Consider the following 24,668-nt stretch of genomic DNA (forward strand, 5'->3'; position numbering starts at 1 on the left):
CAGCCATGGGAATCACAGGCGTTGTCCACTCATGGTTCAACTCCTACCTCTCTGGACGCACCTTCAGTGTGTCATGGCAAGGGAAACTGTCTACGACTCACACCCTCTCCACAGGCGTACCCCAAGGATCAGTGCTGGGACCCCTTCTGTTTGCAATATACACCTCCTCCCTGGGACGTGTCATTCAAACACATGGGTTCTCCTACCACTGCTATGCTGATGACACCCAGATGTACCTGTCGTTCCGTCCAGATGACACCACGGTTTCGGAACGCATCTCTGCCTGCCTCACCGATTTGTCAACATGGATGAAGGACCACCACCTACAGCTGAACCTGGCCAAGACAGAGCTCCTGGTGATCCCAGCTAAAGAGTCGCTCAGTCACAACATCAACCTCAAGATAGGCTCCACCATCGTGACCCCAAACAAAGTCGCCAAAAACCTTGGCGTCATGATTGATGATGAGCTGTCATGCTCCAACTACATCGACTCAGTCACCCGGACCTGTCGATTCTAGATGTCCAACGTACGGAATATCAGACCTGTGCTGACACAATATTCTACACAACGACTGGTGCAGGCCACTGTCCTGTCCCGCGTTGACTACTGCAACTCACTCATGACAGGCCTACCTGCTTGTGCGCTAAAACCTCTGCAGATGATCCAGAATGCGGCGGCACGGTTGATATTCAATCAACCCAAAAGGACCCATGTTACTCCTCTATTTATTGAGTTGCACTGGTTACCGATCGCCGCCCGGATCAAGCACAAGGCATTGACCCTTGCCTACAAAACCATCACAGAAACGGCCCCAGCTTATCTGAAGGACCTACTAACGCCCTATGTTACTGGAAGAGAACTGCGCTCATCCAGCACAAGCCGTCTGGCTCTGCCATCCAGTCGCTCTAGGTACTCCCAGTCAAGATTGTTCTCCGTTGTGGTACCCAAGTGGTGGAACGGTCTCCCAGAGGCAGCAAGACTAAGCACATCTCTTGCAGCCTTCAAGAAACAACTGAAGACCTTCCTCTTTCGAGAGAATCTACTAGACTAATGCTTGAACTGGCCTTGCCCCAGGGCAGACTCCTGACATGATGTTTAGTTTAGTTAGTTTGTGTGTGTGCACTCGTTATTTACTCTTTAATTAAAAAAAAAAAAAAAAACTAACCCCTCTGCAACTGCACTTGTTGTTCTGTATATCTCCTGTGCACATTGTATTTGCTTGTGATGTTGGCTTGAATATGTCCTCTTTTGAAAGTCGCTTTGGTTATAAAGCGTCTGCCAAATGCAATATAATGTAATGTAATATTGTGACAACATGAAATGTAATTAAATGATATTCCAATGTATAAAATTACAATCACGATATAAACGATATAGGAGAAAGGTCGCGATATACACTTTTATATATCGTCATATCGCCCAGCCCTATGACGACATAAAAGATAATAAAAAGTGGAGTCATGGGATGGCCCCTCAGGGAGGCGCCTGTGGCAAACAGAGGTAATATGAACCAGACCAGAGAAAACCATAAAACACATGAATACTGAATAAAGGACACGGTGTGTGTGTGTGTGTGTGTGTGTGTGTGTGTGTGTGTGTGTGTGTGTGTGTGTGTGTGTGTGTGTGTGTGTGTGTGTGTGTGTGTGTGTGTGTGTGTGTGCATGTGTGTGTGCGTGTGTGTGTGTGTGTGTGTGCATGTGTGTGTGTGTGTGTGCGTGTGTGTGTGTGTGTGCATGTGTGTGTGTGTGTGTGTGTGTGTGTGTGTCGCACAGCAGACAGCAAAAAGCAACGATGCATTCATTTGGGCAAGAAACTCACAGAAACGGCGCAAGAAAAACATAGAGAAAAAACACACAGACACCCAGACAGTCACTCAGGTAAGAAGAGCATTGTTACCTGTAGGAGCTGCGTGGCCGTAGCTCTGTTTTCAGGGTTCTTCACTAAACACTGCTTTACAAAGTCATTGAAAGGTTCGGACCACTGCTCAGGGGCTCTGAATGTAGGAGGAGGGTTGGTGGGGATCATGAAAATAGCCTAGAAGAAAACACAACAAAACAAAACAAACCACATGGCATCAATGGTCTTTGTCTGCACAGTCCAGATATGAAATATGTAACATAAAGATACTGACAACTTGATAAACAAAACGTATACATTGTTATCTCCTTCAATGGACTATTTTATTATTATTATTTTTTCAAATATATATTTTGGGGGCTTTTATGCCTATATTTGATAGGACAGTCTGAGATGGTGACAGGAAGCGAGTGGGACAGAGAGATGGGGTGGGATCGGGAAATGACCCCGGACAGACTCGAACCGGGGTCCCTGTGGGCGCACAAGCCCAAATGTGGGGGCTTAGCGCGCTGCACCACAGCGCCCCCCAATGGACTACTTTATTAACCTGGCCATGGGCTTTTTCCTCTGCCTGCTGCAAGTACACCCCATATGAAGATCAGGGGGTGGGGAATCTATGTCTCAATGGTCGTTTGCGGCCCTTGAGGCCGTTTTATCCGGGCCTCGATATAGTTTTAATGTTATGCAGCTTCACATGAAATATGACATATTTTGTAAAAGAATCTTAGAAAACACATTTGCAATACAATTAAGTTATATTTAGGGGACCCAGAGAAGGTGGGGTCTGTTTGAAAGGGTTGGCTGCCTTCAATATAGGCCTAAAGTGCAGGGGGAAATCCTGGTTTGTGTTCATAGTACGGCCCTCGGAGGACTTTTACGGCCCTCGGATGAATTTGAAGTGACCCCTCGAATGAAAAAGGTTCCCCACCCCTGCAACTCAAATAAATAGTCAACAGCAACAAACACAAATAAAATGTAGATTTTTAGAAAATTATTTCAGGGCCCCAGCCCACAGTTTGAGAATCACTGCCATAGATCTAGGAACACTAGACGTCACATTTAGTCTTTTGACCTACTCTACTGTATGTTTTTCAGCCAGGATGCTGTTTTACCGCCACCTAGAGGATGATTGGTGCACTGCCTTGTCGCCAATTGGATGTTCATGCAAACAGCACAAGCCATTCATTCCAATAAGCAGAGGAAGTCAATGTGACATCTAGCAGTGTTTCCCATACATTGAGGAAACTATGGCGGCCCGCCATAGTTTAAATTTGGCCGCCATAGTTTCCGAAAATGTAAAAAAAAAAAAAAAAAATTTTTTTTTTTTTTTTTTTTTTTTAACTTTTTTTTTTTTTTTTTACGATTTCCGTTTTTGTTAAAAACGATTTGAATTACAATTTCCTTCCTATTTTCCTCCTGGAGTAAATACATCCTATAGAGAAAACCACAAGTGCTTGAAAGACAGGGATCAAAAGCCTAGTCAAGTTGTTGTAGTTAACTTGGGTTTGGGAGCAATAAAAAAAACCTTCAGAGAAGGGACAGTTGGGATGAGTTTACTAACACTCCCAAGGCTTTGTTTTACAATGAGTTAGGTGACAGGCCTTCATTAAAACGGCAGAGGAGACATCGGGCTGCATATAGAAATTAATGTGTAATGAATGTGAATATAAACATATATGTAATATGTTGTTCAGCCCTTTTAATGGGAGGAATTTTGAAAAACTGGCCCTGTGACCAGCACCCCTCATGTGTGTGTGGGGAAAAGGCATAGCCTACCCTCTTAGACCCTTTTTGTCTATGCGTTAACAATTTCCCAGTACTCTTAAATTCTTATCTCTGCTCCTATTTTGTATTATTATTTTTTTCATTACATAGACCCCTGCATGAGGGATGAATGAAACTGTGTTGTAAACAGAAATGATTCACATTTTTCTTGAAATATAAATGACAATGTACTACTAATATCATGGGTAAAATGTTAATGTAGCCTTATTTTGTCAAAATATAAATGGCTGAAATGTAGGCCTAGGTCTATAGTTTCTCCATGCGCCAATGTCATTCTGTGCTCATTGTTTTGCCATTTTGCATTTACACTGCGTGAATACAACCCCCCCCCCCCCCCCCCCCCCCCCCCCCCCCCCCCCCCCCGTCAAAAAAAGGCCCCGCGTGAAAAGACCCCCCCCCACCCTGGAAAAAAAATCCCGGCTGCCCCCATAGTTTCCAAAATTTCTGTGGGAAACACTGTCTAGTGTTGTAGATCTATGAGTACATACCCTCTCTTACCCATGCTTTAACAAAGACAAAGACAGGGCAGCCGTGGCCTAATGGTTAGGGAGGTGGACTCAAGATCAGTGGGTTGTACTTTGTGGATTCAAGCAGATCAGAGGTTCGAATCCCACCCTTACCTCTCCCTACACCTCCATCCATGGCTGAAGTGCCATTGAGCAAGGCACCTAACCCCACATTGCCCCAAGGACTGAAACCAATACACTGCAAATAACAGTAAGTCGGCTTTGGATAAAAAGCGTCAGCTAAGTGTAATGTAAGTCAGTGGTTCTTAACCTGGGGTGCGCCAGTGATTTCAGGGGGTGCGCAGAATTTTGTTTGTGTTGAGATTGTGACCAAAATTCTGATTCCAAACATTATAATTTGGCCAAATTAAAACATGTTTTGGACCTAATGTAAAGTCATTAAAGTATTGATTAATGTCTAAAGCAAGAATCATTGTAATTATTCACTTAAATCATTTTTTTAGTGTGTATACACATGTGGACGTTTGGTTTGGGGGTGCGCGGCTTGTCTTGGGCACAGGTTTAGGGGGTGCTTCAAGAAAAAAGGTTAAGAACCACTGATGTAAGTAACGGTAATGTAACAAAGTGCTCACCCTCATGGGGTGGATGTCTGCGTAGGGAGGCTTGCCCTCCGCCATCTCGATGGCCGTGATGCCCAGCGACCAGATGTCGGCCACGCAGTTGTAGCCGATCTCCTGGATGACCTCGGGTGCCATCCAGAACGGGGTGCCGATCACCGTGTTGCGCTTCGCCATGGTGTCCTGTGGCACACAGAAAGAGTTATGGTATGATTTAATTGTGTGTATATGTGCATGTTTGGATGTAGGCTACATGTTTACATGTTTTGTGGTCCAGTCCTGCATGTTAAGTGTGTTTTTATGTTTGTCTAATGTGATGATATGTGTTCTTTGTGTAAACGCTTAGACTCTCTGTGCCCATACCAAATTTCAATAAAGGCTCATCCTATCCTATCCTATCCTAACTAAATAAACCAAACCAAACAAATGTATTACCGTGAGCTGGCCAGCCACACCAAAGTCGGCGAGTTTGGCCTGTCCCTCGGCGTTGAGCAGGATGTTGCCAGCCTTGATGTCCCTGTGGATCTTCCTCATGAAGTGGAGGTACTCCAGGCCCTTCAGCGTCGACTGCAGGATAGCAGCGATCTCGTCTTCCGTCAACTGAGGAAGAGCACAAGAGCGGTTGGCATTGGAAATGCCAATTTTTTTTGTGATTGTGTTCTTATTATATTTTTTCAAAAATTACACAAAGAGGTATCAAAGAGGTACCTTATGGATAAGAGTACAAAATAAAATAAAATAAAAATACATAACACTCTGAACTCATGCTGGCAGCAAACTCAAAGAGACAGTCTTCACAGAAGGTCTTTAAGGGCAGCAGCTATGCCCATCCAAGCGTTAACAGTGGTTTCCTTTGCCTTATTAATCTTTGCAGTTGTACCTTCCAAACAGACTATATAGTGAAAAGAGACTTTCCAAAATGTTCTAAGATTTGTGTCTGGGTGTATCCATTGTTGCAGTATAGTCTTCTTAGCAGCAGTGAAACCTGACATCAACACTCTTTTTTCACACAGAGAAAAATGATACATTGAATCATCAACATTAAGTAAAAGGAAATCAGTTAATAACAGATGTAAGTGTGTAACTATAATTCAATGTCTGATGAAGATTTGGAAGCCATCAATACATTTCCCTCTACCTCCAGGGTAACTGAACCAGGGATGCTTTTCTCGAAAGTGTAGTTATTAGCCAGTTAGCAACTTGGGTAGTTGTCAATGGGATATGGCATTGAAAGCAAGAAAAGGGGCTGAAGTAGTTAGCAACTACGCTTTCGAGAAATGCACCCCTGGTTTGCTCATAAACCACCTTCTTGGGATACCTCCCTCCCTGCTGTCTTGTGAGTAGAATGAAAGTGGAGGTGAAAGGGTTCTAGAATGAAAGTGGAGGTGGAAAGGTTCTAGAATGAAAGTGGAGGCAGATGGGTTCTTTCTCACCGTTTTGTTGCGTAATCGGATGATGTCAATGACAGAGCCCGCCCCGCAGTACTCCATCACGATCCACAGATCGCTGTTTTTGAAATAGCTCCCATAGTACCGTACCACGTGAGGGCTGCAAAACACAATCACACCAACATGTTGCATTTTAGCGCTTTTAAACACCAATTCAACGCTAACCTGAGGTTTCAGAATACTGCAAGAGTGGGTTGCTTATTCGTGGTTTGTACAATTGCATTACTGGTAACACATTCCTACAAATACCAATTTGTCTGAAGCTCAATGACAGCTGGTCTTTATATAGTTATGAATCTTTAGTCATCAACCTTAGTCTCGTTGAGATATAGCATCTCCAATGCCAATCCAAGAGAGATCCAGTTCCATAACATTAAATTGAATTATTGCATTTTGAAAGAGCAAGGTGCTCGAGAAGAGGTACCTGAGGTGGCTGGATGGCTGGCTCTCGCTCTGCCTCTCTCGCTCGCCCGCTCTCTCAAACATACACAGCCCTATCGCCCCTCATACAAACAGAACTCTGGTCCCACACAACCTCCTCCTGACTTGTTCCGGTATATAAGATTAAGTGTTTTGAGTTGAGTGTTCACCTTTTGCATGATCGAGATCTCTATAGGATTAAGTGGTTTGAGTTGTGTGTTTACCTGTTGCACTGCAGCATGATGGAGATCTATATAGTAGGGCTGTAACAATATTGTATAGAATCGAGAAATCGTCATACACAGAGCCACGATACTGTATCGTGATGCAAGAATGCAGTATCGTGATACACACTTTCAAAGTTATGTTACCCTTCAGTCCAGAGAACAACCACTTGATATGAGTTGATGGTGATTCAAATCAATAACTTTTAAAAATCGTGGGGTGTATCAAACCATCGGTCAAAAATGTAGATACGAACCAAATCGTGAGTTGAGTGTATCGTTACAGCCCTACTATATAGGATGAAGTGGTTTGAGTTGTGTGTTCACCTGTTGCACTGCTGCATGATGGAGATCTCCTTGATGATCTCTTGCAGGTCTGACTCCACTGGGACCTGCTTGATGGCCACGATCTCCCCCGTCTCCTTGTAGTGCGCCTTGAACACGCTGCCATACGACCTGGCGGGAGAAAACATGCACGCACGCACGCACGCACGCACGCACGCACGCACGCACGCACACACACACACACACACACACACACACACACACACACACACACACACACACACACACACACACACACACACACACACACACACACACACACACACACCCACACAAAGATAGGAGAGGAATTCAAATTGCAGCTCAGGTTAGGGTAGATTAGAGTCTCCAAGGTAAGGCGCCACATACTTGCTTAGCTTCTTTTGAACCTCTTTCAATGCCAAAGGAAACCAATGACAATACAAGTGCACATAGTAATAGCAACAGGATTAGTATAGCACATGATCATACATAGCTGTCATTCAATGTGCTTGACAAGAAAGAAAGAGAAGAAAGAAGAAAAATATTAAAGCCGCAAGCGGCGATGACGGGCCCTCGCACCTACGTTGCAGGCCGGGGCATACCGCCAATGCTCCATCAACATTTTTTTTGTTTGTCTCTAAGGCATAAAACTGCAGCACCTTTCTCTGCCTGCCAACATACATAGTCGGTACCTGTACCTGAGATAATGAAAATGACAAGTCAATGATTTTTTGTGTGTTGAATATTGAGTGCCTCATTAGCGTTGGAAAAAAATAAGCAGAAACTTTATAATTGTCAGTGGCGGCTTGAGATTCTGATGATGGCCATGTCATGACCTTTGACCTTAATTCTTACCGTGGGTAGGCCTTATGGAACAATAACTACGGTAATGTACAAAAAAAGACTCTCGGACAGCAGTCAGCAGTTTAAAAAAAAAAGAGATAAAAGGTTGAAGGAAGTTAGATTCAAATGGGACGAGGCAATAGTCTGGTGAACTTCCCTTTCACATAAAGTTCATGATCCTCCCTCTTGATCTCTGTCCCAAATTGTGACTCTTTGATCTGAACTGATCTGGTGCTTTTTGTACCCTAAATGAGTTCACATTGAAAACAACTTCCAAATTCATACCAACAACCTGCCTCACAACAGTGTTAACAAAAGTACTGGTACTTAGACCTGTAAGAACCATGAATCCAGAGTTATAAGTGCAAGAGAAGACAGTGACAGTGTGTGTTTTTGTGTGTGTGCCTGTGGAGGAGGTTAGTAATACAGAAGAGAAAGACACACCTATAGGAAGTTGAGTAAGGGGAAGTGAGGCATGCGCGGTGCGGCTGGTGGACAAATGGGGCACTGCCTGGCTGTCAGCTGCTAATCTAATAGTAAAGGCTTACTTGGAAGACACGTGGGCTTAAATTGTACCAATGATATATGTCAAGAGCCCATGCCAGAATTTTGGAAATGTATTATTTCTAATTTTGAAAAAATATTTAATCATGTATTTTGAAATGTACTGTGCATTTCCTCATTGATGAAGCCTGAAATGATAGGCAAGTCTTATCATGACAAATAATGTCACATAAAAACCATGTAAATATTAGTGGGCTTAATGAGTGCAGATCCCTTAAACTAACTTCACATCACAACGTACACAAACACATAGGACCACAATACAGCAAACATCACGGTGTCATTTCAATCCATCAATTCAAGTGTCCAGCACAACAATAATAAATAGGTCAAAGCTCTGCCAGGACATGACTTACCCTTCACCCAGTTTCTCCAACACATCAAAGACTTCTTCAGGTTGCTTTGTCAAACTGTCTTCACTCAACTTTTTGAGTTGCCTTTAGAAAAGAAAGACAGCAGCATAAAGCAAAATTAACATTTCTAATACCAGCATTTCTAATAAATTGCCACACACGGCACCTCAAAAACGGCAAATTCTCATCTTCATACAGTACAATCAGGGGTGGGGAACCCATGTCTTGAGGGCCGTTTGCGGCCCTTCAGGCCGTGTTATCCGGCCCCCGATGTAATTTTAATGTTATGCAGCTTCACATGAAATATGACATATTTTGTAAAGAAATCTTAGAAATTACATATGCAATTCAACGTAATTGTATTCAGGGGACCTAAAGAAGATGGGGACTGTTTTAAAGGCGGCTGCCTTCAATAATGGCCTAAAGTACCAAGGGCGAAATCCTAGTTTGTGTTCATTGTATGACCCTCGCCCTCGGATGAATTTGAAGTGGCCCCTCGAATGAAAAAGGTTCCCCACCCCTGCCCTACCATACATGAATGGATTGACAAAGGGATTGTTACTTGCGATTAACTCTTTAAGGCCAGCATGCATTATGCAGCGCCGTCTTTTGTTTTCTCCTTATTCTGGTACGTTATCTGGTACCTGCCTTTAGAGAGAACCTGACACCCGTGAAGCCAGCGAGGGAAGCCAACTAGCGAGGTGGTAAAACCACACAAGGACATCTCTTGCACACAGCCAGGGAGACCTTTTCTCTTCTCTTATCAGCACTCCTAACAACGCACAATGGCTTCTCTTTTTGGCAATGACTTCTCCATCTGAATAAGGGCACGGTCAGTGACTTGGGAACAACTTGGGTTAAGGGTCATTTCACGTGAAATCAGACGCTTTGGGACCCGACCGATCCGGATTTCAATCATACTTGGTGTGCCTTTTTAGTAGCAAGGTAGCACCCCAGAACTGCATTGGTTTGAATCTGACACTAATATTAAGGGAGAAACAGACTAGGAAAGGTTCACATGTGAGGGTAGGACACTATACATTCAGCCTTGAATATATCAGTCAGTGTTAGTCAAAAAAAGATGCCTGTGGTGTTATTTGAAAACTCACCACGGTAAGTGTAATTCTGTACTGTATACTGTAATTCAGTATCCGAACAAACACAGAAGACTAGACGCTAGAAGAAACTAGAAGAGACGCCCATCAAAGATTGCAGCTCCTTCAACACAGTTGGCATCTACTCCTGATTAAAGAGGAAGATCTGCACTGTTGACATGTGGGTTGGTTAGGGGCCTATACTGCCGTGCAAAACAAGAACGCAGTAACTCAAAATGGTCGAAAAAATTTTATATCGGAAATTGGCTTTAAACTACCTCATTTGTCTTGTGTCAAAAAATGGTCCCGTTTTAGAGAAAAATCATTTTGAAAGTGCAAAAATGACCAAAAAAAGTTACTGCTGTGTTGGATTAAAGGTTACGTCGTGTAAAACAAAAACGCAGTAAGTCAGTGAGTTACTGCTGCACTTTCTAATGGGAATGGTTTGGGAGTAGACAGTAATTCTAGCCAAGAACGCAGTAACTCCTGCAGTAACTCCATTTTGTGGCAGTAATGCCAGCCAAGAACGCAGTAACTCTTTTTTTGTGACAAAAAGACACTTAAATGTTGTTTTTTCGGGGTTTTATGTGTGCATTTAATTTCTATCCTAAAAAAGGATTAAAGGAAGGGTCACTCACCACCACTTTACCGACAACACAGTTGTCGCGCCATATAGGTAACTTTGAAGCCTTTTTCCTCAGTTTGCCAAAATCTGAGTTACTACGTTCTTGTTTTGTAGTGCAGTATACTACAAAGCCGGTTCAGGATAAGTTAAAGTTAAGTAAAGAGGTAAGTCATCTAATACAAGAGCTTTTCTTCAGAAATGAGGACTCCAGGCTCTTCTATTACATGATTTACATCTTAGCTTAAAACTTAATTTATCCTGAACCAGCTTTGTAGTACGTATAGGCCCCAGGTCTGTCCATCACCTCAGAGGGACCATACTAGCTGTACATCACCCCTGATTGGGGAACTGAATACACTCACAAAAATAAAGTGCTGCTGCACACTCAGGAGTTGTAGGCTAGGAGGAAGCATAGTAGGCCTGGCCAAGCCTATGCTATCTGTAAAAAAAAAAACGTAAAAATATAGGCTTACAGCTAGTAGTATACTTCCAGTTTCAATCAGAGTAAGCTTGATGTACAAAAGCTCTGTACGAACGTAAAAATGGCGTTGGAGAGTGAGCACTCCATCGACAAGACATGCATGCAATCAAGCAAGAACCCTGACTTGGACTTCTCAATGAATGAATATTTAAAAGGGGGCATAGGCTTATGGGTCAAAGACGAAACAGGGTTTTCAGGACTCCAAAAAATAAAACTGTTCCCTGACACCGTTCTTCAACTTTTTTGGGTACATTGGAGTGTAGAGTGATTAAGTTTATTATTTTCTGTTCAGAAAATAGTAAGGAACATGCATTTTACCCCATTTTCACCCATAAAATGTCATTCAGTGTAATACGGTGTTAAACAGTTGATAATGCAAAAAACATATAGATGACGTAAAAAAACTGAAATAAGCTACATACCATAGTAAAGGCCTATATTTAAGGTCTTCATCAAACCTAAAATTTCTAGTAAAAGGCATTTGCAAATAGTTTTTGCAGTGTTTGTAGTCTTTCACCGAGTGCATTTCACCCATTTGGCTTTAAGAAGTTTTTCCACTGAAGAGAAAATCAGTTTAAAATGCACAATTATTCATTTGTTGTATGCCCCCGCATTTGTTGTGCTAAACAAATAAGTTTCGTAAGAATTTCACTTTATTTTAACATAAAAATGTGCATTTCACTGAATGACCACAACTATTACACTGAATGATGCCTTGGCAAAAAAGCCTATATAAACAGCTACTTTTCATTGCTATCATATTGTTACCATCATACTACAGTACTCAACGTCCTGAATGAGTGACAACAGAAATAGATGTTGTCAAATAATTGCTATTTTACTTAATATTGGGGCATTAAAATGTGTTTTGAAGAACTTCCAAGATCACAAGCTTAGAGGTAGGCTACTACTTAGGCCTAAAACAATAAAAAAAGAAAATTTTGTCTGTTAACCTGCATATTTCGGGGATTGTGACTTAGGGTGTTCTGATAATTCATGTACAACTTCCAAAATCCCAGAATCTACCCAGTAATATGGATGCTACATGGCAATAACAAGTTTATAATGGAAATAACAATAAAAGTCATAATTTCAAGTAGTATCATCATATTATTGTATCTTAGAGTAATATTGCAACTTATATTGCCGTTTTGATTCTTAATATACAACCATGAACTGATTACACTGAATGAAATGGCCCTTACACTGCATCTCACTGAATGACATCTCTTACACTGAAGGACGACCAAATACTTTTTCACCTTTTTACGAGCACACAGTTAGTCACCTACATGAGACAATGACTTTGACCCACAATGTTTACTATGTCTATTTAGAAAATATGCTTGTTTGGATGAATATCTGAGTATAAAAGTGTTTTTTGACATTTCACTGAATGACATCTGTTTTTGTGGACGCTGTTACCACAAGATAAAAAAACTGATTTTTTGACTATTGAAGAACAAGATTCTCCCTTTGCATCATCACTTAAGGGGTCCCTAGGGTTCCTTTTGATGATGTCACATATTGTGTGTGACTATTACTTTTTATTATGATTTAAAAGCACCATGTTGATCTTATTACACTGAATGATATCCAAGGAATTGAAAATCCGGACAAAAGTCCCCAGATGATTTGAATATCAAAACAAAATGGTAATGAAACGTGCTTTTGATACAATAACAAGAACACTTCTAGAATTATGCCCAGAGAGTGAAAAAAGAATTTTGTTCGTCATTTTGCATAATTATTCAAGGATGTATTGATGATTTTTAAGTTCGGACCATTACACTGAATGACGTTTTTGCACTTTATGAGATTATTTAACACATACATTAACATTTATTTTTCTTTAAATGTTACTGAAATGAGACACCAGACTATGCTGTTTATCAGCATAGCATTCAAAATTCATTAATTTACTTTTTTGATAGTTAAATGAGTGCGGAACAAAAAAAATGCACGTCTCGTCTTTGACCCTTATGCATTATAAAACATATTACATATCTTCTGCGATGGCCTGTCTGACTGAGGGAACATGACTAATTCAGGCCTGCTGAAGCTGTTCATGGGAAATGACTACAGTTGATGTATGCCTTCCCTCTCTGCTGGGCGCTCCAGATAAGGACCACTAGAGCAGTGGTCCCCAACCTATGGGTCGGGACCCAACCTATGGGTCGCCAAAGATCCAAAGTGGGTCGCGAAGCCCTCTTGAGTTTAAGGGGTTTAATTTTAATACCTTATATAGCCCATGTTGAATAAATAACAAAGCAATTAAACTAATTAATGCATAGAAGCAACACAATGTAAGTGGTACATTAAACACTTATTCTATAATTGACTGAAGACAAATTGAGGAATAAAACGATAATTAATGAGCATCATGTGACTCCCTCTTGTGCGGCCGCTCGCGCGATTGGGTCACCATAGCTTACAATGGTAAAAACAGAGAGAGTAGAGAGAGAGGTTCCATTGGCCCATTGTTATTGTTTCCTGGTTCTATTATGCCCCCCATTTCTGCCACCGGTTAACATGTTGTAATAATAATAATTATAATAATATTCTCCTCCTAAAAAGCCCCAAAAAACGATAATTTTGAGGTTTTAGTACGATAATTCAGCATTTTCCATCTGGCTACAGTGGCTGGACATGGCAGGTCCTGTCTGCGCAGCAAAAAAAGGCTTATGTGAAAAATAACATTTTTAAAAAATCAGTAGCCTACTGTGCATATCAGGCACACAAATGTTGTATCATTTAAGATTACCGGTTAACCACCGGTTAATGAGTCTCAGTAGCCGGTTAAGAGTTTTTTTCAGTTTTCTCCATCCCTAATTCAGACATTGATGTCTTTTGTCTGAATATCGGCACGTCTCCCACCGAAATCTGCCATTTCTGTGGTTTGTGCTATGTTGGTCAGGTTTGTTCAGTTTAGGGAGAATGCATACACTAACCCTACAGCATATCTGGTGTCTGAATAGCGGTATGTCTTAATAGCGGTGTGTCTGAGTAGCAATATGTCTGAATAGCCCTTGCCCCCCCTGACACCAAACATGGCATGTCCGTCGACAGTGCGTGTCCGTCTGCTCAACAGTTATGGCAACTACATGCAAGCAGCTAATGTGGACGGTTGCAGGTTCGAATCCCACCCTTCCACTCCCTACCGCACTTCATGACTGAGGTGCAGCTGAGAAAGGCACCTTACCCCATTCTGCTCCAGGGATAGTAACCAATACCCTGTAAATAATTGTGAGTCACTTTGGATAAAAGTGTCAGCTAAGTGTAATAATATTAATAACGTGCAGTGGTTACAGCTTTCTGGATGAATATTTCCATCCATTAAGTCATGCCCTCACCTTAGCACTGGACTGCACCAGTTCATGTAATAGATGAAAAAGATCTTTATGAAGAGGCCCGTTGAAAACCCCAGATACAATTTAAGGATGCAAGACCATTTTGGAATCTACTCAACTCACAGGCAGATGTAACTTTACCAGACCAACGGGGTAGTTTGAAGCTTGCACTTTGCCACTGGTAGCTACAGTCGCAAATAAAGCAACAAAGTATTTGTTGTGTTTGCTTGTTACACTGGTGCTGTATGCAACATTGTCACATGTAGCAATCAGCAACATACGTATGAATGAAACGTAAATGACTTCACCAAGCCTCATACATACATAACATAGCCTACTTCTAACACAGCTTGTTGTAACCACCACACATTCACCCATTATGTTAACCCATCCTGACGATATGATGCCAGATGCCACTGTTTATGATGGGCAGTTTGGATAGTTCAAGTGTAGAACTATGACTTGACTGAAGACGTCAAGTAGCCTACTGGGTAAAATTGTCAGAGGGGTTGGAGAGACCAAAGTGCTACCTGACTCAATGGTCATCACAGTTGGAAATGTACTGTGAGGGGCTATGTCTTACCTGCGTGGGTTGTTCCTCATCTGTACCTTCTCCTTGTTCTCCATGGTCTATTTTGACATTTGAGACGTATTTCCACGATTTCCTTCCCCCGGGCAACCTGGTAGCTAGCTTGGTAGTTAGTGAGCAACAAGGGACCAAATCGGCTAGCAAGCTAACCTGATATGTATAAACTCGAGTAGCTAAGTGCAGTTAGCCAACTTGTAATGATTTCTACAATTTACCAATATTTTATGTTTTCCCCTTATCCGGCCTCGGTGTTGCCATAGTCAATCAGCTACAATAACGTGTCTGATAACTTAACTGCAGGATAACTTCAGTTCGTGGAGGAGAGTATCAAGACGTTAGCTACTGACAACCAGGAAGCAAGTCGAGAAACAAGGCACGGAAGTACTTGACAAAAAAAGAAAAAAGGAGGAAAATCCACTAATACGCCCCCTTAGACACCAGAGGGCGCCCTATGTACGGGTCTGGGCTCTGACGGCTCTCAGAGCATATGGCTCTGACGGCTCTGGTGAATGGCCGTCTGGTGAATGTCACTCACACACGACACGACTGGTCAATGCCCCATAAACCAGAGCCATCTAATAACAGAGTTGCGCAAACCAGGGACCAGGAAGTCGGTTGGTGATGTGATTCGCGTATATTAAAATGTTTCTTAACAGTAAACTTCTGTTCGTTGGAAACTAACACAGAACCATCACATACCAAACAAAGATTAAGTACAAACAAATTACATTACCTTTACCACATTTTCTGTGTTCTACGGCCACCTCCTGGAACTAAGTAACTTCTAATAGAACTAAAGTCAATGGGGATTTCCATGTTAACGCTCCGTGAGGCTCCATGAGAGCCGCCATTGCTGTGGAAAGATTGGTCCATAGAGGTCTATGGGAGTGGCGTAACTCTGATATTAGATGGCTCTGCCATAAACCAATTGTGATATTAACCCATTGAGGTCTAAGTGCCCTTGAGAGGGCAATTTGACATGTCTCTAAAAACAAATCTGTAACTCTGTGAGTTTTTGTCATTGAAACACATACGTTACACCATTAGAAACCTCAGACCTTCCAGATTTCAAATATATATTAAATAAATTATATGGCTGGCCCAATTTAAAGAAAGTGAAAAGAAATCTTCGCATATTCTGTACTCTCTGCCTGTAGCAGCCACACCTATAGCTATTCACATGTAAAGTACCAGTGCTTGAGTGGCTATTCAGAGGTGACAACACGCCCCTTTCAGGTAGGGTAAACACAGCAGACGTAGAGTGACAGGGGGGTTGGGGCTATCAGAGCACATGGGGATTGACAGGGGGGTGTGGGCCATTAGAGGTTTTTCACACCTATCTCATTAGTATTCAAATGAGACAGGCAGTGACAGTGACATAGTCATTCTTTTTTGCATTTTGTATGAAAACAACAAAACATTTCTAAATGCCCTTTTCACTTTTATGCTGCCAACACATTTGTTTACAAGATTCAAACTTCAAGTCTTGGCTAGATATATTTATTGTGTGTTTTCTTGAACTTTTTGAAGACGTCTGAACCCTGTTTTTTTGTACAGTTGTGTTTATACTCAATTTAAATAAAACATGTTTGTATGACATCCATTTTTTCAGATTATTTCTTGTCAGGCTTTTCACAATACAACCATATATTCCACTTTTGCATAGATGCTTACTGTTAGCTGAAAATACTTGAAAATGTCAGGGTGGTGCAAGCAGCCTAAAAGCCTCTGAAAGGCCTTAGACCTCAGAGGGTTAAAAGCATTTTGGAAAATGTCAGCTGTGTAGGCCTATTTAGCACAAACAGCTTCCATTGAGTGCATTTAGTCTCCCTGCCTGAGCATTGAATGTTGCACTGCATTCAAATTAGACTAGAGCTACAGTAGGGGTATGAAGAATGGCACGTTTTGGCAGTGCCTTGACCAAAGACATCTATAACATTGGCAGGAACAAGTCAAAATGTCTACATTTACAATTAACTGAATGAGGAGTTGCACAGAGGACCATTCCAGGCAGTGGTGTAGGCCCTAGTGGGGATTTTTTAAGAGGAGGTACGCAACTTTTAACGTCATCAAATAATTAGGCAACTTATCATGTTTTTTAGAAAAAGGGTCCCCCGCTCCCATACAAAGACAGGGGAACATAAGACCCGGGGAACATAGGACCTGGGAAACATAGGTAGGCCTACGCTCCCGGCAAGTTCGACTTCTCCAACGTAAACGAATGGCCGAAGTGGATGAAACGCTTTGAGCGATACAGGGTGGCTTCGGGACTGAACACGCAAACTGAAGAATTTCAGGTGAATGCTTTCATGTAGGCCTATGCAGCGGGCGATGATGCTGAGGGTGTCATGAACATGCTTACGCTAACAGAAGAAGAGAAAGGTTCATACAAAGCCGTCACAGACGCCTTCGCTAAATACTGTGTTAGCAAAAGGAACGTGATCTTTGAGAGGGCACGTTTCAATCGCCGAGTCCAAGAACCCGGCGAGAGCGTGGTTCTTAAGTGTGGTGCATGCATTGGCCGAACATTGTGAATTTGGGACATTAAGAGATCAGTTGATTAGAGACCACATTGTAGTTGGCATTCGAGATGGCAAGCTCTCAGAAAATTTGCAACTAGATGCAAAAACTAACACTGGAATCGGCCATAACAAATGTTAGGCAAAGCGATGCTGTGAAAAAGCAGCAGTCTGGTAAGCGTGGGACGGAGCACGTGGTGGGAAACCTCGAAGCCATACACAAAAGGCAAAGTGACAATTTGCAGAAGATTGTGACAATGGGTTCCCAAGATATGACTTCACTTCCTGTTTGGCGACGTTTAGGCTGCTTTTGATTGGCTGACGATAATGTCATAGGATGCGTTGGATTCGTCTTGGCCCAAGGATTTCAACGGTACCACCAGATTTAAAATGGATCGGCGAAAGATCACCCCGTGACAGACCAGGGATCGGCGTGCGGGAGATACGGAAATGCCAAGCAGCTGTGGAAGGATTGCCCTGCTCGTGATGCTTAGTGCAGACGGAGTCACAAAAAGGGCCACTTCGCCAAGATATGCAAATCTAACGGCGGACTGCACAACATCACAGAGGAACGCACTGACGGCGTGGAGGGTGAGGACTACTTCTACCTGTCAGAAATGGCGTCAGGGGGAAACAGTGAGTGGAACGAACTGCTGCAGCTGAATGAAAAAAAGACTGTGTTTAAATTGGACACGGGCGCAGCGGTGACAGCAATTCCAGGCAGCGCTTTCTCCCCCAATAGCCACGGATCCCTGCAGCCAGCGAGAAAGGTGCTGTATGGGCCAGGAAACCACAAGCTGGAGGTGAGAGGCTGTTTTAAGGGACTGTTGAGCATTGAAAACAGAGACTGAACAGGACATTTATGTAATTGACAAACTGTGGAAGCCTCTGTTAGGCCTGCCGGCAATTGAGGCACTTACTTTAATTCAACGCCTCCACACTGTAAAAGCAGAGCAGATTGACATAAAGGCTCAGTACCCCAAAGTTTTCCGTGGCCTAGGCAAATTAAAGGAGCCATACAAAATTGAGTTGGAGACAGAGGCAGTCCCCTTTGCTCTGTCATCTCCACGGTGCGTGCAACTGCCCATGCGAGACAAAGTGCGGGCAGAACTCAAGCGCATGGAGGACATGGGAGTAATTTCAAAGGTGACCCAAGCTACACCATCATAGTGCCCAAGGCTTCAAGCAAGATTCGGCTGTGCACAGACCTGACGCACCTGAACAAGTGGGTACGGCGAGAGAGACATATCCTGCCAGCAGTAGACCACACTCTAGCTAGTTTGGCAGGGGCAAAGATGTTCACAAAGCTGGACGCAACAAGTGGCTTTTGGCAAATCCCTTTGTCAGAAGACAGCTCACTGTTGACAACATTCATCACACCGTTTGGCAGGTATGCATTCAACCGCCTGCCATTCGGCATCTCCTCAGCCCTGGAGCACTTCCAGCGACGCATGTCACAAATGCTGGAGGACTGTGACGGCGTGGTGTGTCACGCGGATGACAAAGCATGGCATGCCAAAGACAACCAGGAACACGACGCACGACTCCATCGTGTGCTAAAAAGACTGGAGGCTGAGGGCCTGACGCTGAACGAGAAATGCAAATTCTCCAGGGACAGCATCATGTTCGTCGGCCACCACGTCTCAGCAAATGGGGTGGCGCCAGATCCTGGTAAAATAAAGGGCGGTGGTAAAGGAGCCGATCGGCAACCCAAAGGTTGCAGGTTCGAGCCCCGCTCGACCTGACTCTATCGTTGTGTCCTTGAGCAAGATACTTAATCCCAAGTTGCTCCTGGTGGCAGGGTGGTACCCTGCGTGGCAGCCATGGCCACCGGTGTGTGAATGTGAGTGTGAATGGGTGAATGTGAGGCATACAATGTAAAGCGCTTTGAGTGCTCGAAGGAGTGGAAAGGCGCTATATAAATGCAGTCCATTTACGATTTATATAATGGACAGGGACTCACTAGTTTGACGCCGTTTCAGTACTTACGTAGCCTGGCCGCGCCAAACCCCTACAGCGAAGCTCAAACAAGCAATTTAGGGTTAGGGTTAGGTTTAGGGTTAAGGTTAGGGTTAGGTTTAGGGTTAGGTTTAGGGTTAAGGTAAGGGTTAGGGTTAGGGTTAGGGTTAGGGTAAGGATTAGGGTTAGGGTTAGGTTTAGGGTTAGGTTTAGGGTTAAGGTTAGGGTTAGGGTGGTATGACACAAGCCGTACCGAAAGGGCGTCGAATTAGAGATTCCCATAATGGACATGCCTGAGCCGACCGACGTAGGAGGAGTGAGGAGAGTGATGGACATGGCAAATTACCTCGCCCGCTTTGATTCAAAACATATCGCTGCATTGTTATTGGTTTTGCCTGACTCAGGGCACAGCGTTAAAACGTTCTCAGATCCGAGGCCAGACCTACTCGCTAGCTGAAAAACTTTGGCGTCCAGCGGGTGGCGGTGGTTTACCAGGCTACACGAAAGATCTTCTCAGTGAGAAAGGTGAGTGCTGCTGGGGCACAGCACAAAAAGAGGCTTTTCAGAGACTGAAAAATGAACTGAGTTCACCATGTGTGCTGGCGCCATACTCACCAGCAGCTGAGACGAGCGTCTCGGCAGATGCGTCATCGTTCGGGGTGGGTGCCGTCCTGACACAGCGGCAGACAGATGGCAAGTGGAAACCAGTGGTGTTCATCTCAAGAGGGCTGTCCGACGCTGAACAACATTATGCCCAAATTGAAAAGGAGGCTCTGGCAGCAACATGGGCCTGCGAGCGGCTGTCATCTTACCTGCTGGGGTTAAAATTCAGACTTGAGAGACCACAAGCCACTGGTGCCACTGCTGAGCATCAAAGCTCTGGATGAGCTCCCTCCAAGAGTCTTCAGATTCCGTCTGAGGCTGCTCAAGTTCAACTTTGACATCGTACATGTGCCGGGTAAAGAACTGATAATGGCAGACACGCTGTCCAGAGCGCCTGTGAGACAGGCATACACACAGGAAGACGAGGACAGAGAGAGAGAAGTGGCTGTGTTTGTGGACGCAGTCATCAGCAGCGTGCCAGCTTCAGAGACTTAACTAAAGGAGATTGAGGAGAAGCAAAAAGCAGACCCAGTCTGCGCCAGGCTCAGGGAGTACTGCTCCACAGGGTGGCCGGAGAAAAATGCCCTGCCGAGCTGGGGTCATACTGGGCAGAAAAGGACAATCTCACTCTGGCTGGCGATCTGCTCCTCAGAGGCTGCAGAATTGTAATCCCCAGCTGCATGGACTCCAGGACATACACGATGGCCACCAGGGCATTGTCAAGTGCAGGGCAACGGCCCGCCAGTCCGTCTGGTGGCCGGGAATCTCCGTGAAGATCCAGAGTATGGTAGAGAACTGTGACATTTGCACCCAGCGCAGGTCTGTACACAGAGAGCCCCTGACGACCACACCAGTGCAAGAACGCCCGTGGCAGCGAGTGGGGACAGACTTGTTTTTCTGGGAGAAAAAGACATACTTACCGCACGGTCACACCACTTACTGTCAGTTCTGACTACTTCTCACGGTACATTGAGGTGGCTAGGGATGCACCGATACCATTTTTTTGAAAACCGATACAAGTACGAGTACATTAATGTGTGTACTTGCCGATACCGAGTACCGATACCGATACCTTTTACCACCAAAATACAATGAAAATAAATGCATGGCCTTGTTTTTTTCCACCTGTGATATTTTTACTGTCCATTTCCATGTAGATGTAAATGTTAGTAAATGTATGAGGTGGCACTTTTTTGCCATGCTGCTTTCAAGTCCACAGAACGTGACAAGATTTTGCATTGTTTTGTGTAATAGCAGTATCGTTCCTGGTATCGGCAAGTGCTTGACGAGTACGAGTACGAGTACGAGTATAATGAGCAGTATCGGGTGCTGATACCGGTGCATCCCTAGAGGTGGCCCAACTTAATGTCACTTCAGTGCACACAGTCATAGCAGCCCTGAAAGACACATTCAGCAGACACAGAATTCCACAAACAGTTGTCTCCGACAACGGCCCACAGTGGTCTCTTCTAAGACTTTGCCAAGGAGTATGGATTCACCCATCTCACCAGCAGCCCGAGGCGAACGGGGAGGCAGAGCGTGCAGTGGCGACTGTAAAAGGACTGTGGAAAGGAGGAGGTGAGAAAACAAAAGCCTTGTTGACTTACCGGGCTACTCCGCTGGAGAATGGCTATTCCCCAGCCCAGCTCCTGTTGGGGAAAAAGGGACAAAAATGACTGAGAAAACAAAAAACAAAACAAAAAAAAAGAGGGGAAAGAAAGGGGTTAAGAGAAAATGTTATTTGTGGTCAATGAAAAAGAATGTTAAATGCATTGTGTTTATGTTGCATTTATGTTTATGACAATGTCTTGAGAAAAGTAAGTAAGAGACATGGTGTTCATTTCTTATGAGTTTAAAGAAAAGCGGTGAAGAGTTAATGCTATTGGTATAAAGTTATGAAGTTAACTTTAACATGAATGAGTTTAAATTCAGTTTTACAATGAGATTACAGTAAATCTGAAGTATTCCCCTAAAGGTTATTTGTTGATGAGATTTCTGTCTAAGAGGGGCAGGTGTTGTGTACAGTGGAATGATTGACATGCCCCTTGGTGGTCACATGGACGCACCCAGTAAAGTATGCACGTATGTGAAACCGCCTCCGGAGTATTTCTAATTACAACGGGCTAAGCCCCCAGTTATACCTGTAGACTACAAACATACCCAACCTGAGAAACAAGTTTTTTTTTTTGTCTGGCATGGACATAGTACGGCTACATAGTACCTGAGTGGTCAGTTTATACACGATGGGTCTTACTGGACAGGTGTCTCGTATGCTTGTAGCTCTCTTGGTCCTTGTCGGGGCATTGCTGTGGCTCTATGTTTCCCAGCCCCTTTTTTCCCATGCTGCCTTCAAGTCCACAGAACGTGACAAGATTTTGTATTGTTTTGTGTAATAGCAGTATCGTTCCTGGTATCGGCAAGTGCTTGACAAGTGCAGTATCAGTATCGGTGCATCCCTATATTCCGGTTCCGGATCCAGCAGGATCTTAAGCAGTGGATCCGGTATCCGGCAGGATCCTAAAAATCAGGATCCTGTGTGTCTCTACCCACAATTAACCATGTTTTTTTTAGCATGGTTTGTGACTATGGTTAAACCATAGACACTCACACAAACCATGCATGGTCACAAACCATGCTGATAAAAAACATGAAAAGCATGAATAACCATGATCCATGGTTAGTCAGAAACCACGGTTTTCATGGCTACCCAAAAACAACATGGATAAGCCTTGTAATACTATGGTTGGTTCAGAGAACCATGGTTTATTTTTATAAGACTGGTTGCTGTTGAGAGGGAGTGTGAAATTGGTGCTCTGGTGCTTTCATATGGCTTAACCCTCCTATTATCCTTGGGGTCTATTTGACCCCAATCAACGTTTAACGTCTGAGAAATACATTAAGTGCACATTTCTTTTGCTTCATATTTGATGACTTTTCCTAAATAGATGGGGTAAATGTGACGAAAGGGAAATTTCCACAAAAATGTTTTTCTTTAATGCTGTGCGCATTTTGAGTACATCTGTGTTCCTTGGGGTCAATTTGACCCCACATTGTTTTAGGTGTATAAAACATAAATGGAACATCCATATTTTTCAAATATTTGTTATAGTCTGTTTAGATAATGTGAAATACATGAAAATAAGCGATGTTTTTTTTGCTCTAATTAGGGCTCTGAACACTAACAATTCTAATGATGTGAGCAAAGGCCAAAACGAATTAAATGCAAACTTTTGGGCAGTGGTGGCTTCTACAGCAATGGAATGTTGACACAATCCACCAACTGCATCATATTATATATACATAGCACCTATGGCACCCTATAGCACCATCCACAATACACCCCCCCCTCTCCAAACCTGTTCCATGGGAGCTACTATTGCTACTATAGCAATTGATTCAGTGATTGATTAAGTGAAAGCATGCACCCCAAGGTAGGCCTATCAACATCTGCACACTCATTGTGGATATACTGATCATTTGGGCTACCCTGTGTAACCATCCACACAACTATGGCAGATGAATAGGCTAATAGGCAAATGCGGGGGGAAAAAACTTGGATGACAGTGCACAAGGGTGACAAGCCATGATTCAAAAACAAACACAGTACCATGCTATGCATCATTTTCACAGAGGGAATATCAGCAAGTTCCTATAGGCTTCACATGTACAGAATGCACGAGATCCACAGCATGCAAGAAGGACACATGGCACAGGATTTGTACAGGAAGGTGTTATGTCCCGCTGGGCATTGCTGCCTGTCGCATCTCCTCCGGTGCCCATGGGTCAGCTGCAGGGTCATCAGTCGGGAACCACCATTCACTAACGTTTTGCCCCTTTAATCCCGAAACGTTTCGTGGTGGCGGGGCAGTGACAGGGACGTCTCCCTGTCACCTCCTACAGCTGATGGGTGTTTTCCCCTGCGGCTGTTGTCTGGGGTTAGGTGTTCTTCCCCCACGTTTTGTCCCTCCTCCTGAGCCAGAGCCAAAGGCTCGCCTTTTCAGCCTCCGCACACATCACCTGTCAAATGTAAATCAACAGGCAAAGCTCATAGGAACAATATTCCATAAAATAAGGTGCAAAATCACCTCAGGGCAGGTATGTGGGAGGGTACTATATTCAAAAGACTGACTAATAAGGCCATGCATGAAGAGAAACCAGTTCCTGAAGAAAGACCGAAGACCGTTCTGAACCACTGTTTTGAACCTCACCTTTGTAGATGAACTTGGCAAATGAGAGAAAGGAGTAGTACTTAATCCAATATAAAGACATGTTTTGTACTATAATGGCTGATGACTTGAAAATTATGATGACTGCCATCTATTCTGATTATTTGAGTAAATTTAAGCAATATGATACGAGTGGGAGTGAGGTTGTTCTGGGACACCCTCACGGGTGTGATTCGCCGCAGGCAATTACACCCGTGAGGGTGTCCCAGAACAACCTCACAACCAGGAGTGTTATATTGCTTTTATACAATAGCTCCTTTGCCAACACAATTAGTTAATTGACAGTGATGTTAAACTATGTTCATTATTTTATTTGATTGTTTATTTGCTTGTTCCT

The 24,668-nt window shown here is 43.4% G+C and overlaps 1 protein-coding gene across 1 annotated transcript in view; it reads right to left on the bottom strand.

The window, feature by feature from the left end:
• The window catches only part of LOC134461990 (serine/threonine-protein kinase 3/4-like), a 50,750-nt gene extending 35,344 nt beyond the window's left edge, over positions 1-15,406 (bottom strand). Inside the window, exons 1-7 of the mRNA XM_063214819.1 lie at positions 15,019-15,406; positions 8,889-8,969; positions 7,147-7,275; positions 6,161-6,275; positions 5,163-5,327; positions 4,743-4,910; positions 1,898-2,035 (exon numbers count right to left, since the gene is read on the bottom strand). Coding sequence (XP_063070889.1) covers positions 1,898-2,035; positions 4,743-4,910; positions 5,163-5,327; positions 6,161-6,275; positions 7,147-7,275; positions 8,889-8,969; positions 15,019-15,062 — 840 coding nt within the window. The 5' untranslated portion in view covers positions 15,063-15,406. The remainder of the gene's footprint in view (positions 1-1,897; positions 2,036-4,742; positions 4,911-5,162; positions 5,328-6,160; positions 6,276-7,146; positions 7,276-8,888; positions 8,970-15,018) is intronic.
• Positions 15,407-24,668: the final 9,262 nt, after the last annotated feature.

The sequence above is a fragment of the Engraulis encrasicolus genome, chromosome 14 (genome assembly GCF_034702125.1).
Source record: "Engraulis encrasicolus isolate BLACKSEA-1 chromosome 14, IST_EnEncr_1.0, whole genome shotgun sequence".
NCBI classification, from domain to species: domain Eukaryota; kingdom Metazoa; phylum Chordata; class Actinopteri; order Clupeiformes; family Engraulidae; genus Engraulis; species Engraulis encrasicolus.